Genomic DNA, 14910 nt, shown 5'->3' with positions numbered 1-14910 from the left:
TGTGGCTTTCTCAATCGGTGCCTGCTTCCTTCAAGTGTCTATCTTCCTTCAAGTGTTCCTTATTGGTCGTTTGGAAAATGTGTCCAATCACAGATGTTCTGTTTGGGAGGTGTGTATGTCACAGCTGACGTTCGTCTATACATGATGACTAAGGAAGTGATGCGGTAGTTATTCGTGTCACTTCCATTTTGGTTCTTTTCACCATTTTAGTTGGCAAAACCTTTTTCTACATCCACTTACTCTATAGCGTGTGTTGTGAAGGAGATACTCACACTTTGTGGTAGCTGCTAATCTCTAATATTTAAGTATATAAGCGCCTTTACACAGATCACTTTGTATTTCTTGTCCAGCATGGTTTAACATACCTTATGAAAATTATCCCCACTCACCCCCCAATTTTCTTTCGTTCACACTGATACTATAAATAATGCAGTCATCTTCCATACATTGCACTAGAGGAAGCCATTACAAAACTATAAAAAGCATAAAATAAATAGCCCATTGTACAGCGCTACGGAGTCTGATGGCGCTATATAAATAATAAAATAATAATAATAATAATAATAATGTGTGTAAATAGATTGAACTTGGTAAACAGAAAGAATTAAAAAAAAATTGACATAATCCTGACTTTCATAATGAATTTTAAAATAAGTATAAAGATTATAGATTCCTTTTTGCAGTTAAATATCCTGCTAACATTTTAATTTACCATTTATTTAGCTCCGCAGGTGATTCGGAAAATAAGAGCCGAACAATTCTCTGATGCATCTGGAAATCTAAAACTCTGGTGCCAGTTTTTTAACATTTTAAGTGACTCGTTCATAACGTGGAGCAAAGACGAAATTCCAATAACAAAAGTGAAAAGAAGGTAACAGTGATTAGTTTTCTTTTTTCTATTTTTTTTTCATGTAGACAATAGAATGACACGACCAAGGAAAGTGCGATAGGTTTCTTGAAACGATGAACGGAATTCCCCCCAAAAATAGTCATTTTGATAAACTAAATATAGAAACCAATCTATGCCTGAATGCTGAGCTGTAAAATGCTATAACTGCTTCGAGATTTGTGTCTGAGCACCTTTCTCTAGACACGTATCTCTTATAATGTATCCATTCTTTTTGGTGCATCTTAGTGTGTGTTCCTGTCTTACCCTTACTTTCCTGATTCCTCTCTGCATTTGTTAGAACCAGACAAACAAAAAAGGCTTCTATCTACACTTAGACAGGGCCATAATATTACACATACAACTCCGTATTAAGGCCACTGTCAAGTCTTGAAGCCTTTTTGTCCTTCTTCTGACTATGTCCAATCCCTTCTTCTGTTTTGAAAAGGGTTTTTCTAATCTGTAAACCGTATTCAAATCATATCCCTCTCTTCAGGCTCTTTACTTTCTTCCTTGAGAACACAGATAAGAAACTTGCGACATTACAGAAGCTGACATATTTTAATGGCAGGCCATCAGCTGCTAGAACTTAATCCCTTGGACAGCAGCCAATGCTGGGTCCCAGTTCTATTCTGGTTGGTCCCCACATGTATTTGGAATGGCCTTGTCAAGGTGTATTGCAGATTTTTTTTTATACATATTACATAACATGTGAAGAATTGGTCGGTGAGCTCATTTTAATTTCGAAGATTAGTTTGCCGAGCTGATGTAATGTATGTAATTTGGGTTCCTGTAAAAAAAAAAAAAAAAGTTGTAGAACGTCTTCTCGAAAGAGATAGAATGTTCAGTGTTCTCACAGTAAATGTACAGCTGTGCATTGCCAATTCAGGACTTCAAATTTTACAGTTAAATACTTCAAATTAAAGTGTTTCTACATAGGCTGGATTAATTGCCTTGCTAAAAATAATTTTCCCATTCACTAAAATAACAAGTTCCTTATTCTGTTGTATTGAAGTTAGAACTTCTCTTTTAACGTTTATTACCTTAACAATGAACGGAAGTAATTATAAAACTATAAAATTTAGTCAATGGTTGGCTAGCCTTAAAGGTAAACTGCCACTTCCTGTGATTTTCTATATTATGTTTACTTATATTTAACCATAATGTATTTGTGAGGTGTCAGTCATGGTTTATGCAGTCCTAGTCACACCTCCCTGCATGTGACTTACACAGCCTTACTAAACACTTCCTGTAAAGAAACATCTAATGTTTACACTTCCTTTATTGCAAATACTGTTTAATTTAGATTTCTAAAATAGTATGCTATTAAAGTTCAATTTACAGAGCAAGAAATTATAACGTCTAAAGTCGGTTAATATCTGGTTAATAATAAACCTTTTTTTTCATGCAGTCTATTTCAGTCACAGCCCAGGGAGGTGTGGCTAGAGCTGCATAAACAGAAACAAAAGTGATTCAGCTCCTAAATGGCAGTGAATTGAGCAATGAAACTTCAGAGGCATGATCTATACCAGGGGTCCTCAAACTGCGGCCCTCCAGATGTTGCAGAACTACAACTATGATTCTTTGAATTACATAGATAGCCAGAGAATCATGGGAGTTGTAGTTCAGCAACATCTGGGGGGCCGGAGTTTGAGGACCCCTGATCTATACACTAAAACTGTTCAGTCGGCTAAAGTTGTTTTGTTGACTATAGTGTTCATTTAAAATAAAATGGATCAAGATTATTTTTTATGTTTTGTTTAAGTGTGCATATTCCAGAAAAATAACAGTTACCCTTTAGTGATTTTTTTTTGTGCACATTTAGCAGCATTTAGTCTAAATCCTGCAATCTTTGAGTTTATTTTTTTTTTCTATACCTTTTAGTTCTGGTGAGGAAGGTCCTGCAGCTCTTGCCATAGTGCAGGCCTCTGCTAAGGACTGCGGTGTGTATCAATGCACTATCCAGAATGAGTATGGCACAGATTCAACAGATTGTCTACTAAGTGCTGAAAGTAAGTTTTATTTTTAATGCTTTTTAAAAAAAAAAAAAATCATATGGATTGTTGTAGTTATGTCTGTGTAAACATTAAAATGTGATGTGTTTTTTAAACTGTGAATTGTGGAGCACTGACAAGGGACTAGAAAATGCATACTTTACAACTAAGATAACTATGAATGCCTGGCCGTGGATCAGGAGCGCCCCCTCAGGCTGTGGATGGGATTGCCCTATCGCACACCATACTGTCAGACAGCTGCTTGTTGCCAGTCGTACTCAGTGCTGCTCATGCTGGGGGCCAGGGAGCCAATTATGTGACTGTATTGCTGAAATCAGGGCTGTTGAAGGTACAGTGAGGGAAAAAGTATTTGATCCCCTGCTGATTTTGAACATTTGCCCACTGCCAAACAAGTGATCAGTCTATAATTTTAATGGTAGGTGTATTTTAACAGTGCGAGACAGAATAACAAAAAACAAATAAATCCAGAATTAGAAATAGAAAGAGCCTCTATTACCTGGCTCTAGGTAACAAAACATGTGTGCCAATAAACGGGGCATTAATAAAAGTAAATTCTGATATATGTTGGCAATACGTAACATTTAGTCCCATTTGTACTGATGAAGAGATAGTTTTGTGTGTGTCCCTTTCACATTATAGAGTTATAGAGACATCTAGGGGTTAATCGTTGACATTGCACTAAAATTAAATTCTAAAACTAGCAAGATGAGTTTATTTGTAACACTGTAGTTGTAAAGGTAAATCTGTGTTCTACCAGCTGCCAACATGCTTCTATTAAAGGTGCACACCAGGCACCATAACCACTACAGCAGGGGTGCCCGAAAAGTAGATCCCCAGATGGTGTAGAACTACAACTCCCATGATGCGTTGCATGCTTTTAGAATGTGTTTAGAATAACAAAGCAGAAAGCTTCATAAAGACTGTAGTTTTAAAACATCTGATGATCTACCTTTTGGGCACCCCTGCACTACAGCATGCTGTAATGTTTTTTTTTGTGTGCCATGGATGCAACTGCTAGTGAATAGTGGAGATGACCTATTCATATATATTGCCTATATGGAAATATTGTGACATGTTTACTGGGGGTTTTCCTGCATTGTCAAGATGTTGTTGATAATAACACTTTTGTTTTCATTTTAGTTTTGTCTGGGTTCATTACCAAAGAGGACGTTGAAGGTAAACACATTTCCTTGTATGCTGGGTAGAATATTCTAAGCAAAGCATTTGTTTATTATATGAAATTGTAAGGGGGCTTCGTTTCTTGATGTATAATACATATTAGGCACACTATCTTCAATTAGCAATTTTTGTGTTACCTTTTTTTTAACAATGACATGCAATAAAATAACATAGACTGTTTTATATATACTATAAACGCTATATATATATATGAGCAAATCGAAAGGTTTTATAATATATTGTATATAATGAAGACATTTAATTGATTCATATTACAAGAAACCTACCACAGTCAGTAACCTGTTTTAGGAGATCTATATATTAGGATAAGTGAATTCTGAAATGAAATAGGTATTCTGGTTTTCTGCACCAACCTCCCTTTTTCTGCTCTGGATGGCTGAATAACATTTTCAAGTAGTTTTTGAGTGTGTTTTTTCATTTTTGGTTTGTCCTTTGTAGCCTGACTAGCAATTACTCTTGATAACAATAGCTACTACTTTATTTCTGTAGGTGTAGGTTTTGTTAACGTTCTGAAACTCAAGAGGACTTCAAGTGAATAGGTGGCTAATAGGTCAGCACCCAGCGAGATACTGTTTAAACAACTTGCCATTTATTTAATAATCTTGTATTACATTGTATTAAAAACAATTAGCATCAGGGTTCCCCCCCCCCCTCCCCCCCTCCCATGATAGACTTGCATTAATCATTGGATTGGAGTTTGGAGGGAATATTTTAATGATGAACCTGTGTGATTTTTCTGCCTTCATTCCTTTCATTTCTTGCATGTTCCTCTCAGTTTACTTTCCCCTTAGTTTGTCCTTTTCCACGTTCATTCTGACATTCTGTTGTGTTTGGAACTTCAACAGAATGTTCAGAGCTTCGACAATGTCACAAGGTTCAAACGTGGCATTTCAAATGTTTTGATAGTAGATCCATTGTTATTTCTATTGCTATTTCAGTTGGTGAAGAAATAGAGATGACCCCCATGGTATTTGCAAAAGGATTAGCTGATTCAGGCTACTGGGGAGACAAGTTTTTCGGAAGAATACTGATGGACGACGCGTATGTTGGAGAAGGATTTCTAAGGAAGGCTTGTCGAGTGAAGGTCATTTATGGACTTGAACCAATGTTTGAGTCAGGAAAAACCTGTATTATCAAAATCAGAAATCTGATCACCTTTGGGACCAAGAATGAAAGCACTTTAGTGGAGAAAAATTATGAAATCACCATTCAGGCAAGTGGCATAATATTTTTCATTTGTGGAAGCATGCAATTTTCATAAAATTGTAGGCTTGGTTCAGTGATGTTCCTTCATATGAGCTAATGACCTAATGCAAAGCACATATCATGAGTGAGGTCTATGATTTACAAACACTCCATACCACCATAAGATTTCCTCAAAGGGTCACCTATTCATAGTAGGTCAGTATACAGCATAATGTTGCTGTTAGCGAGGAGGACAAACTTCTAAAAGCAACGATAGTGGGATCTAACGGAATGTTTTTGCTGATTGATACACATTCACAACTTTGTCCTAGAAATACTCTTTATAAATAACCTCAATATGCCTTTCTGATTAGTATGCACAGGGAAAACAGGTGCTATCACTCATGCAAGCCGGAAATTAGCGAGCCATTCAACACTGTTGAAAAAGTACAACTCAAAGAGGAATTCCCTTGTACTTCAGTCGAGCAACTTTGAGAAGTTTCTCAGTCTATTTTCTGCTGTAGCCTTTAGGAATACGGATGCAATATCTGCCATGTTTTTACAAGACACACAAATATTACATAAATTGATGGTCAACATAGGGAAAGTGCTGCCCAATAGTATTTCCTACAAATTCTGCAGGTAGTAAATCTTATGAAAATGTTCAAGTGTAGCCGCAGCATTTTAATGCTACATACTACAGGTCAGCATTTGTATGCGTTGCCAATCAATACAATGAACCTATGTGTCCAGGAAAACATGACGAATATGGAATTAAAATCTTGCACCATATTCTTCTTCAATCTGACTTTTGTGAATATGTCCCAAATATACATTATTAGAGATGTCCCGAACGGTTCGCTGGCGAATAGTTCCCGGCGAACTTCGCGTTCGCCACGGATGGCGAACATATGCGATGTTCGGTCCGCCCCCTATTCTTCATCATTGAGTAAACTTTGACCATGTACCTCACAGTCAGCAGACACATTCCAGCCAATCAGCAGCAGACCCTCCCTCCCAGACCCTCCCACCTCCTAGACAGCATACAATTGAAATGAATTCTGAAGCTGCATTAATTTTTTTTTTCGTGGTCTTTCAGCCAAATTTACTAATACTAAGTAAAAATTACTTAGTATTAGTAAATTGTGCCCCTACTCGCAATACCGCGAATAGGGGCATGTCTATTAAACAGTGAGCAGCCTGTGGATGCTCACTGTTAAAAAAAAAAAAGGGTCCCCTCTCCCTAAAGTAAAAAAGGGGGGAGGACCTATTGTCCTCCCCACCGGCCCCCACCCCTGAGCGGCGGGGGGGGCCCTAAATAAAAATTGGGGGGGGGCGACCTAATGTCCTCCCCCCTGGCCCCCACCCCTGAGCGGTGGGTGGGGGCCCTAAATGCAAATTGGGGGGGGACCTAAACGCAAATTGGGCGGCGGGTGGGGGCCCTAAATACCAATGGGGGGGACCTATTGTCCTCCCCCCCAGCCCCCACCCCTGAGCAGCGGGTGGGGGCCCTAAAAAATGCCCCCCCAGGTGACTAGGGGTCCCCAAACCCCTAGTCACCCACCCCCCCTCCCCCCCCCAAAAAAAATCACACTAGTATGGGGAATTTTCTGCACACTTTTGGTTAAAATATTATTAAAAGCATATATTTTTTGCAATAATCTGCTTTACTGTAATGTTTTCATTGTAACTGTGTACACGGTCTATTTTGGCATCATTTAGTTTAGGGTTTCTTCCCAGCTGCTCTCCATAACCACTAAGCAGTACTAAGTCTGAAAAAAACTGAACTATTTGAGAGGGGAGTCATTTAAAGTATTAGAACAAATGTTTAGTACATCATTTTTTCTGTTGATGATGCTTTCATAAATCTTGCCAGTAGTCTCAGAATACTTACTTTGGCTCCCTTGTGGCATTTGTAGACAAATATATTCTTCTTTCTTATCTGTTATGTTATTTTATCTGCAGGATTGTAAAATCCAGAACACAACAAGAGAATACTGCAAGATATTTGCAGCTGAATGCCGAGCAGCCCCTAACTTTGGGCAGCTCCCCGAGTAAGTATATTGCCCAGGTTTCAGGACTATCTCAATCATAGGATATCTGGCTAGCACTGGTCCCAAAGAAGCAAAATGAATAGTAACTCTCTGCTTCTTTATTGTCCATGATTTATTTCTTTTCATAATTTTGAAGCATTGTGTTGCTTTATTTTAAAATCCTGCTCAGCCCTTTCCTGAAGCAACTTAGTTGGTGAATGAACCCAGTCAGTGTGGAGAATCAGGTAGGTGTGAAAGAATGTCCCACACACTGTACTGTAATTCCATGCGGTCCAAGAGACGTTAGAGCCTTTTACATATAATGCGGCGTGGGATTAAAAACCTGATCCTGTAGCTATTAGAATGAAAAGAGAAAGAAGGTGGAGAATGCACTATTATATAACAATGGAATACTAAAGAAATATATGTGGAGATAAAACTTAACTTTTAATAAAAATCTATATATCTAAAAGGTCCCAATGGACACAAGAGACCAACTACAACACCCAACTTATAGTTATATAAGTTATATACACCTAAACACAAACAGAAAAAAAAATAATTATAAAAGTACTAAAACAAAAAATAATGGAGGCTGGTCCACACTGCAGAAAAAAATTATAATAAATAATAGTAAAGTATCACCAGAAGACGGTATACATCTCTAGATTGTATGACAGTCAGTTAATATAGTATCAAAGTGTCAGCTGACATAAACAATTGGGTGAATACTAACTAAATAGTTGCAAAAAATGAAAAAGAAAATCTCTGACTATTCTATGATACCTATGTATCTGGAGAGCTGTAAGAGTGTAGCCAAAAATGTGGCAAACAATATCTGTCAGCTTCTATAATAAAACGATATACCTGACTGTTAGATGAAATATCTAGCAGTGGAGGGAAAAAGGGGGAAAACTCCTGAAATACTGACAACTATATCACAGGGTAGGATGAGGGGAGAGGGAAAAGATTGCTATCCCTATTGTACCTTCGAGGGCACCCCTTACCCCAATAAATCACCCTGCTCCGGAATCAAAATTCCTCCACCCCTGCTCCAAATAAATAAAATAAAAAAATATGTCAAAACGAAGTAAAATAAAAGAAATAATAGACTTCCCGGTGCAGCTTACTCTAGAGTTCATATGGTAAATAGAAAAATAAATTGAATTATCGTGATGGTAGATTCCTAAATGAAATCTCACTCAGATATCATTAATTTGACCGACATGTGGTTGTACAAGAGGCAGGTTTGTGACATCTCTGCCTTACTAATCAAATTGGATAGCGATTAGTCAAACAGTTTTGACTAATTTTGGCAGCTAATATTATTCATTTACATGAATGGGGTTGCACATTGCAGTAATACACGTATTAGTCTCCTCCTTATAATATATGATATGCAACACATTCTCTCTCTTTTTTTTCTAATAATCTCCCTCCCAGATAATACAGTAATCTGATTGGGCGGTTGAAATTTGAATGCTCCAGTCAGTACCGTAGCCCTTCCCTTTAAAAAACGGTAATACTTACCATCCGGTTCCCCTCTGATAAGCTGATTTAGCGAAACGTGCGTCAGGGGCTTTGGGGCTCAGGCTGTGTCCACTAGACTGCTTGCAGTTTTCTCTGACTTCCGAGAATCAAGAACACTTACAATACACAAACAAACATCCTAGCATTGACACTCTACACAAAATGCTTGCACTCACGCTGACACTCCACATAGACACGCCCTGTAATCACACACTTCCAAAATACACATATAAACCTTGAAGTTAGGAGGGATGGGAGAACCTTATGTTAAATGGGGATTTTTTTAAATTTATTTTGAGCCATTGCTAAAAAAAAAATAAAGTGTCTCCTAATAAAAACATCACAGGTAAATTATAATTAAAAATCATTTATTTTTTTCCTTTCGGAATGTTTCGTGGCTTGTTCCAGAATTGTTTAGATGTTGCTGATGGATCAAATCTGGTCATTTTCACTCTATTTACGTGTTCTTATGTTTTTAATCCAGGGTTTTACCTTTGAACTTAATTTATCGACCTGCCAACAATATCCCCTATGCTACCATAGAGGAGGACCTGGAGGGACGTTTTGAAAAGTACTGTATCAGAGATATTACTGGTAAACTACACGCTAAGAATATGTCGGAGATTGAGCAGAAATGCTGCGCCTTCCAACACTGGGTGTTCCAGTGGACCAATGGTAACTTCCTGGTGACTAACCTAGAAGGTGAGGATATCTTTCACTACATTCTAAACAGACTGGCACCAATATGCATACCAATGATTAAAATAAATAATAATTTGCTTTGCAAGATTGAGTTTAGCTTCCTCTCAACTGATACACTTGTTTACAGCAGAAGTGTGGAGATTAAAGGGATCAATTGATTCTTGTCTGTCATGAAGTCAAAGCAAATAATGGAACCGACTATGACAAGAGTGAGACTTTACTAGGGATTTACTTTTCTAGCTAACCCCGATCATGATGTACTGAATCCTCAAATTAAAAGGGGCATATGAAATGCGTTGCTGCTTCAAGACGTTTACTGATTCTATCTGTGAATGATTCATTCTGAAGAGTAGGAATTTTTTAAAGAATTTTCTTACATGGCAATAAAAAATCTATGGTAAATAAAATACAAAAAATTAGAAAGTAAACTGTAATTACATGATTTTTTAAAATTATTATTATTATTATCCATAAGTAAGGCCACACTGGGAAAAGCATTCGGCACTGACATTTCAAATGTCCTTGTTGTGTCATCACCAGTGACAAGCAGCACGTCCCCACAAAGTGATCATGTTAGTTCAGTGCTCTTCCATGGCAGCCAATGCACAGAGCCATACTGAAGAACTCACTCATGTGAAAAAGCCCTGTGCTCATTTTGTGCAATTCAAGAAAATGTAATGACACGTTTGCGCTGGATTCACTGGTAATTCATCACTGGTGTCTCCATAAGTCGGATACCAGAGGACAAAATGGTTAGGATTTACATACTGCTTTGTGGTGTGTCAGTAAATAGATCTATTTTTTTGTGTGTGGTATATGTGATGTAGTAAGTATGGCTAGGGGCTGTGTGTGTTTGTGTGTCTAGAGGCTGTAGAGAGAGAGAAAGTGTGTGTGTGTGTTTAGGGAATGTAGTGTGTGTACACCTGCTTTAGTGTGGACATTTGTGTGAATGTGTGGGGTGGAATAGACGCTATAACATGGGGGTTAGAACTCCGCCAGAAGCAGGCTGACATCATGCCTCACGCGTGAGGTACTGTGATAAACTATAAACATTTCTCTAAATTGCTAGATTAATTTATACTCAGAATTATACTCAGTCTGCACCTGGCAGAGGTGCAGACTAAAGTCTCCCAAAGCCCACTTTCAGCAGGCAGAGTACTGGACTGATGAGTGAGATCTTTGACACTGGGAACAATTAAACTTCCAGAGGGTTGACACTTTATGTTGCTGCATCTAAAGTATTTGGCATTGACTTAGTGACCCAGTGTTACCTAACTGTTACCTACTATATATACCGGTTTAATTCAGCAATACCCTTCTAGTAGACTCATTTCAGAGTCAACGTTGCACTAAGGAAGGAAGGGCTGCTACAAGAACTGGTGTATTATGGGCAGTTGTCTGGAATCTGATTAATATGTTCTTGCCCCAACTATTGGAAATCCACAAAAATAAAATGGGTGCCCAATTTTGAGAGTTAGCCCGACGTTAGAAATGACTCTTCAAGATGAGGGGAAGACAGATCACATATAGTTCTTTCTCTGGGAAAAATTATTGTTTAAGTGACCTATTATTTTGTTTGCGTATGTGTATATATTAACGTGTAATATTTATTTGTGTTTGTCTTTTATAGGTGTTGGCTGGAAACTAACCAATATCGGCATAGCCACGAAAACCAAAGGGTAAGCAAAGTATTCTTTTCTTAAACCTAAAGAAAGTCATTAAAACTGTATTATAAATTGGAAAACTGTTTTTTTGATGTGAAGATTCCCAAACTTTTTCTTGCAGAATTGAATGCACAGCTTGTGAAAGCAAATAATTAAGTAAACTAGTATTCTATGAGTACAGTATAGATAAAGAGGGAGAAAAAAATAAAAGAGGGCAACACATGCCAAATATAATTTTTTTTGCAGAAAAAGCGAATCATATACCATTCGGTTTGATGCACAGCCGCATTAAAATAATTTTTACATTTATAAAGAATGGGGTGGGTGGATGTCAACATAGTGGGATGAATGGATGAACAGACCGATGGACCGCGACTATAAACTGCGTATAGATTTAAGATTTATACACGTGATGGGCAGTAAAAAGTTACAGATTCATCCTAAAATCCAGATGAAAAGGTTTGGGCAAGAACCCCTTGACTGTTTTAGACGGATGCTATAGGCACCAAAACAACTTTAGCTTAATGAAATGGTTTTGGTGTATAGTTCCTACACTTGTCGTCTCACTGCTCAATTTTCTGCCATTTAGGAGTTTGTGACAAACTCGACCTTGTCATCTGTTTTTGGAAGGGCCTGCTTCCCAGCCGCTTACCAAAAGACTATGGGCCCTTTAAAGAAGCATGTAGGGGGGCGGGGCCCGACCGCCAAGCTGGACGGACGTGGAGCACCTCGGCTCCCTGATAAACCCTCCATAAAATCACCCCTCATCGACGGAAAAAACCCTCAGCTGTTGTGAGAGGGCAAAGGGGGCCCGACCAGCAATCCTCCGGGGAACTATCAACTCCCGATCTGCCGGCGACACGGTCAGGTGGGCGGACGGAATTGCGGCCTGCTGTGAGGCTCTGGCGGGAGAAGCGGCCGGTCTCCCGCGCTTAGTCCGGCGGGACCTCTTGCGCGCCGACCGAGGGCCCCGTTACCCCCCCTGTGGGCCGGGGGGGTTATCCCGGACCCCACCGGGGAAGCAGCGACCATTCAGAGCATCTAAGCGGTAGTAAAGCTGACCGGGGACCGTATGATTAAAATCGAGATGGCCGCCGCGCTAATACTGAGATGGAGAAGAGAGGAGGAAACACCAGAGCAACGGCTGGGCGCTGTCTGCCGATCGGAGCAACTCAGAACACCCCAAGCCGACAGCAGCCTGAAGACAGGCTTTACAAGGTGCATACTTCACAAGCCAGCCCAGCTCACTATCATGAGAACACTCACACCATCCGAGATATAACCTCACACTAACGTCGGCGGAGCTATGGGGACTCTAACTCAGCCTGAATCCAGGGGAACAAAGATCATGGGGAATAAGCCCTACTTCACTCCTGGCAGACAAGCCCCCGAACACTGAAGTAATCAGCTATAATCAAAAGGAACCTGAACATCGCAAAGGACACTTACCGACTTAGCACGGCTGCTAACCATTTATAACTAAAGTTATAGTAGGTTATAATGTATCTCTTAAATTAGCACCCCCACTTTTAAATTTATTGCGGGCCTCTTACAGCAGAATCTCCTCCTGCAGCTCCATACAGAAAGTATTTACCAGGTCGGCGCTTTCATGTATACCCGGCGCTCTGCTGTCCCCTGGTGGTCAAATTTTAACAAGCGGTTAGTAATTGTTACCATGCATAGCCTGAAACCCAACCACTACCTAACCAAGCAAGTATAGACTAGCTACAATAGTATTTCATATTTATGCATATCAGATACCTGTCAGTTCTAAGCAATGTCCTGATATATGCATCTTGTGATATGAACGTTAATTAACCTTGTTACTGTTTAAATATAATTGTTTTCTATACTACTAGCTAGCGACTAACAAACATAAGAAAATCCTACTGTAATTAATGCTGAAAAGTATTCCTCAGATTCTATAAAAATGTGCATTGACATAATAGCCATGTTTTAAATGTCTATTGAAAAATGTGAACGTGAGCTGTCGTGGCTAAGTTTACAACGATGTTAACTATATGTGTGGATATCTGTGAAGTAGGCGCTTATACAATTTAGAAACAACAGTAGTACAGTAGCAGCTACCACCAAAATAGGAACCCTTCGTCCTAATACAAAGTAACAAATAACAAAATAAACACCATAACCTCACACAGTGGGAAAATGGTGCTCAAAAGTGGAGCGCTAAAATCGCTATAACCTCGAGGGGTAAGTGCACGATTTTAGCGCTCCACTTTTGAGCACCATTTTCCCACTGTGTGAGGTTATGGTGTTTATGATGTTAACTATATGCACGCAAAAATAAAGAATTTAAAAAAAAAAAAGAAGCATGTAAACAGACTTGGTTCGTAGGATTTTATATTTGGTAGGAAACCGAACAGCCGCACGAACCGGAGACCACCCTGGAGCTTGTTAAACCTAATTGCTACTTTGTAGCAATTTCCACCGCTATGTGTTCGTCTGGGTGGCCGCAATTCCTATGGACGACCACAAGGTGGTGGCCATCTTGTTCACATGAACGCAGGCAGTGGTGTTTGGGCATGAATCTCAAAGAACTAAAAATGGACTCAGAAACTCCTGAACACCGCTGGACTTCCAGCATCGCCTGTGTTCGGTTCCACAACACTTAGAAAAGCGCTGTTTGGTGGAAAGTGGAGCGTTCCCACGAACAAAGGGATCAAGCTCCAGGGTAAGACTATTGACTCTGTTCGGTAGTTTGTTCGTTTTTAAACTACTGAACTAGACCGAACGCAAGCCTTGATTCTCTGGAACTGTTTTGGGCATGGGACCATGCGGCAGTCGGTCAAAATGAAGACTTCCAGGAAATTCCTAAACCCCTGAAATGATCTGGGTGATTTTTGGATATGTTGGTCACCCAGATCAGGGCTATCAGGGGATGAAACTTTTGTGGGGATTTTGTGTGTTTTAAGTTATTTTGGGGGTTTTGTAAAAATGTGTGTTTTTTGTGTTTGGCGATAATTGAGTTTAGTATAGTGCTTGACTCAATTATCTCCCAGGCATAGGGGAGGGATTGACCTTTGTATGGGAGTGTCCTGGACCTGAGAGCCAACGAGATTGTGTATTTAATTCTACTGTGGTGTTCTCTCAGGTCCAGGGGGGAGTGCCCCTTGCATGGGGACTGTCATAAAAGGCCAGTTGTGGCTACCATTAAACTGAGACTCGTTTTACCCTTCATGAAGTCTAGGCTCATGTTTGGGGGATTGGAGAGCTATATTCACTCTGGGGATTGCTATAATCACTATACTCCCCTGGATCACAACACTTGCTCTTGTAAGAGCAGCCTGCTTCGCTCTCTGGACTAGGAGAGGTCTACCCACTTGAAGCTTGATCCTGGTCTTGGGACCAGGGTGGGTGGAGGACAGCGAGACCCCAACCAAGCTGCGGTGGTTTCTGGGGGTTACGGTGGTTTTGGTGTTCCAGTGCAGTGATTATGGTATTCAAGGATTGCTAAAGTTGCTAAAGTTGCTAAAAGTTGTTTGGGTGCATATAGGATGCCTTTTACCTCATTTTTGTCATTCTGATTACAATTGAGTACACTTTTATGTTTAATAAATAAACCCTCTTAAATGTTTTTGGTACAAATGTGATAGTTTGTGAGTAGTGTCTGGGTTTTTCAAGACCGTGGCAGTGAGTCATACGATGAGACATTGAGAGGTATTTGGAAAGAAAAA

At 39.5% G+C, this 14910-nt stretch overlaps 1 protein-coding gene across 2 annotated transcripts in view; it reads left to right on the top strand.

The window, feature by feature from the left end:
* Positions 1-14910, top strand: part of ALPK3 (alpha kinase 3) — a 121735-nt gene that overhangs the window by 103295 nt on the left and 3530 nt on the right. For both annotated transcript variants that reach the window (XM_063449427.1, XM_063449426.1), the window contains 7 exons: positions 724-871; positions 2771-2898; positions 4042-4077; positions 5040-5314; positions 7252-7340; positions 9334-9551; positions 11182-11230. In XM_063449427.1, the coding sequence (XP_063305497.1) occupies positions 724-871; positions 2771-2898; positions 4042-4077; positions 5040-5314; positions 7252-7340; positions 9334-9551; positions 11182-11230 (943 nt within the window). The remainder of the gene's footprint in view (positions 1-723; positions 872-2770; positions 2899-4041; positions 4078-5039; positions 5315-7251; positions 7341-9333; positions 9552-11181; positions 11231-14910) is intronic.

This window comes from Pelobates fuscus, chromosome 3, assembly GCF_036172605.1.
Source record: "Pelobates fuscus isolate aPelFus1 chromosome 3, aPelFus1.pri, whole genome shotgun sequence".
Lineage (NCBI taxonomy): Eukaryota > Metazoa > Chordata > Amphibia > Anura > Pelobatidae > Pelobates > Pelobates fuscus.
This window is presented reverse-complemented; position numbering and strand designations above follow the sequence as displayed.